This window comes from Propithecus coquereli, unplaced genomic scaffold (assembly GCF_000956105.1).
Source record: "Propithecus coquereli isolate 6110/MARCELLA unplaced genomic scaffold, Pcoq_1.0 Scaffold85, whole genome shotgun sequence".
NCBI classification, from domain to species: domain Eukaryota; kingdom Metazoa; phylum Chordata; class Mammalia; order Primates; family Indriidae; genus Propithecus; species Propithecus coquereli.
The window spans coordinates 1157055-1160304 of NW_012154729.1; the positions used below are offsets into that span (position 1 = coordinate 1157055).

At 34.4% G+C, this 3250-nt stretch overlaps 1 protein-coding gene across 1 annotated transcript in view; it reads left to right on the top strand.

Moving 5' to 3' along the window:
• UHRF1BP1L (UHRF1 binding protein 1-like) overlaps nt 1–2843 on the top strand; it is a 158260-nt gene extending 155417 nt beyond the window's left edge. Inside the window, exons 13-14 of the mRNA XM_012663986.1 lie at nt 154–351; nt 2134–2843. Of these exons, the coding sequence (XP_012519440.1) occupies nt 154–351; nt 2134–2253 (318 nt within the window). The 3' untranslated portion in view covers nt 2254–2843. The remainder of the gene's footprint in view (nt 1–153; nt 352–2133) is intronic.
• Nucleotides 2844–3250: the final 407 nt, after the last annotated feature.

Below are 3250 nucleotides of genomic sequence, written 5' to 3' on the forward strand. Positions count from 1 at the left end.
ATGGACACTTGGGTTGTTTCCACATCTTTGCAATTGTGAATTGTGCTGCTATAAACATTCGGGTGCAGGTGTCTTTCTTATACAGTACATGATAGAACTTTTAAAGATTTATCAAATACCCGGAAATGTTATCTGAGCATTTTATTTGTTTGATCAGATTCTCATATGCTTAACACTGAAAATGATTTGAAAGAAAATGTCAAAAGTGATTCAGTGGAACTGACCAGCGGAAAGTATGATCTGAAGAAACAGCGCAGTGTTACTCAAGCCACTCAGACAAGTCCAGAAGTTCCGTGGCCTCCTCAGTCAGTTAACTTTCCTGAATGCTCCTTTGACTTTTCTAGGGAACAGGTAATGGAAAACCTAATTCGGAATCAATTTTTGCATTTAAAATAACTAAATATTAAGATACTAATAGTTAACACATTGTTTACTCATTTAAATAAAATGTATTGAATGCCTGTTATTGTGTCCTGGTGCTGTGCTAGATGTTGCGGTTATAATGTTGAGCAAGATAAAGAAAACAAGTTTAATTTCTTCTGCTTTCCTGTAGTGCTATCAATATTTTTGTGATTTTTCCTCACAGGTTCTTTTCCATTTCTTTTAGCAATTAATATTCAAGTATATATACCATATTATTTTACTTAACGTTATTTAAGAAATATTTTTTCATATTGCTACATTTGTCCCATATTTATTTTTATGGCTGACTAATATGGATGTAGATGTGCTAACATTTCTCAACCTTCCTGTTAATATTTGCTAACATTCGAGTTGCTTCTGATTTTTTACCATTATAAATAAACAAAATGTTCAGCAGAGTTTCAATTCTCTATGATAGAACCACAGAGTAAGTTACTTTATCTGTTCAACAAAGATTTATTGGTTGCCTACTCTGAAGTAGGGATATGGAATGGAGCAATATACCATCCCTATTCTGCCGAAGAAGTCAATGCAGTGGGAAAGCCAAGAGTGTGCAATCAGTGTTCATACATGCTGTGCCAGGTGCTGTACTATGGATTGGGGCAAGTATAGGAAAGTATTTTAGTTGGTCTGTAAGGCCCGAATTCTTAAGCCGGGATTAAAGAAGTCTGAGAACTCTTTGAAATTAAATGCATACATATTAATAAATCTTTGTAAATGCAGAAAGTCCTTAGTTTTGCTGTATCCTCACACTTAGGGGTTAGGAAATGGCTCTAAGAGAATAAAATACTTGAACTAAGTCTTTTTTGTGTGTGTGCACACCCAGGCTAGAGTGCAGTGGCGTCACCATAGCTCACTGCAACCTCCAACTCCTGGGCTCAAGCAGTTCTTTTGCCTCTGCCTACCAAGTAGCAGAGACTACAGGCATGTGCCGCCACGCCAGGCTAAGTTTTCTATTTTTTGTAGAGATGGGATCTTGCTGTGTTGCTCAGACTGATCTTGAACTCCTGGTCTCAAGTGATCCTCCTACCTCCGCCTCCCTAAGTTCTAGGATTACAGGCGTGAGCCCCCCGCACCTGGTCTAAGTCTTAAAGAGAGGAAGGCAGACTTATTGGCCATCTAGATGAAAATGTCTAATGGATATTCAGAATGTGAGCCTGGAGCTCAGGAGAAAGGTTTGTGCTAGATCAGGCTATCTATTATGGTAGTTGGAGCCGTGGGAGGAGATGAGATCATCCAAGAGAGTGACTCAAATGACAAGAGAAGACGACCAACTATGGAATCTAACAATATCAAAATTTAAGGGTTCTTAAAAAAACAGAAGAAAAGATGAAAAGGGCATAGGTTGTGAGAGAGAAGCATGGAATGGCCGTGGCAGAAAAGCCAGGAGAGCTTTAGGAAGTAGAGGTAGATCAGCGTTGTCTGTAGCCACAGAAAGTCCAGGGAAATTAATATGAAACAAAATCACTATTACATTTGGAAATTAGGAGTTAGTATTTTGAATTGCTGGATCAAAATAGAGGATCATTTTTACGTGCTTAAAATACATGTTTCCAAATAGCTTCTCAAAGTAATTTTCAGCTTGAGTGGACCCTCACCAGCATTGGCTATTTTTACTATTTTAAGTATCACACCTTTGTATACTATATATGGTCTGTATTTTCTGAAAATGATATAAATTCTCTTTGTTTTCTCAATTTATTATTTCAGCTCATGGAAGAGAATGAATCTCTTAAACAGGAACTGGCTAAAGCTAAAATGGCTCTTGCAGAGGCTCACTTGGAAAAAGATGCTCTTCTCCATCATATAAAGAAGATGACAGTTGAATAACAGGAGTGGCAGTCAAGATTCAAATTATAGCTCTGGAGTAGGAAGGTTATATTTATAATGTGGATGTTACCAAGTAGTGGGAAACTTTCATTTTCATAAAAAGACAATAAAATGAAATGAAGTGTGAACAAGCGTTGACTAGTCCAAAGCCAGTTTAGAAAGTATGAGGTACAAGCATTACAATCTTTTGATTGTTTTGTGTTTGGGGGTTCAGCCCTCTTTTAAGCTGGTGTGATCTAGGGAAGTCAATACGTTCTGTAAAATAATTACATGCCTAATGAAAAAAAGATGTCATTTCCTAATTTTGATATCTCATTATAGGCATTTTTTAAAAAGAAAAATGAAAACCTATTGCCCATACAAGATGGCTGAATTTACTTCTTACTATTTCTTAATAATTTACTTTTATTTACAAAGATTCAAATGCTTTTAGAGGTAATGTAAAATAAAAAGAGGCTTACATTGTAAATGTTATTAAAATTATGTACTTAAATCTATAATTATTTAATTGTAAAAAGTCCAAGAAGATTAATAAATTATATAATTAATGGATTTGAAAACTCTGGAAAATCTTCACCCTACTGAAATTATAAAGTGTCTTGAAAATGTGGGGAAAATCATTTTAAGTGATGGGTAAACTATGTAAGTAGAAGCTATAATTTTCAACAAAAAGATGGTACAAATGTAAAAATGAAAAGCACAAACTGTACAAAGGCAAAATGTTAGTTAGAGTATATGACTAAGTGATTCAAAAAGCATTACTCATACATTCCTTTAAACATTTATTGTTAGAAGTAAAAGAGTAATTTAACTTAACTATCTTACTAAATTTGGCATTTGTAACTATAAACATTTTACTTAATACTATTTATATTATTTCTTTACCTTCATCTTTCTTCTTTAATAAGTGAATGTGTTCAGAGAATTTTCTTTTCATGCATATAAATTTCATACCATTCTTGTATTATTAGGTGGGTGTTTGCACATACTGAATTTA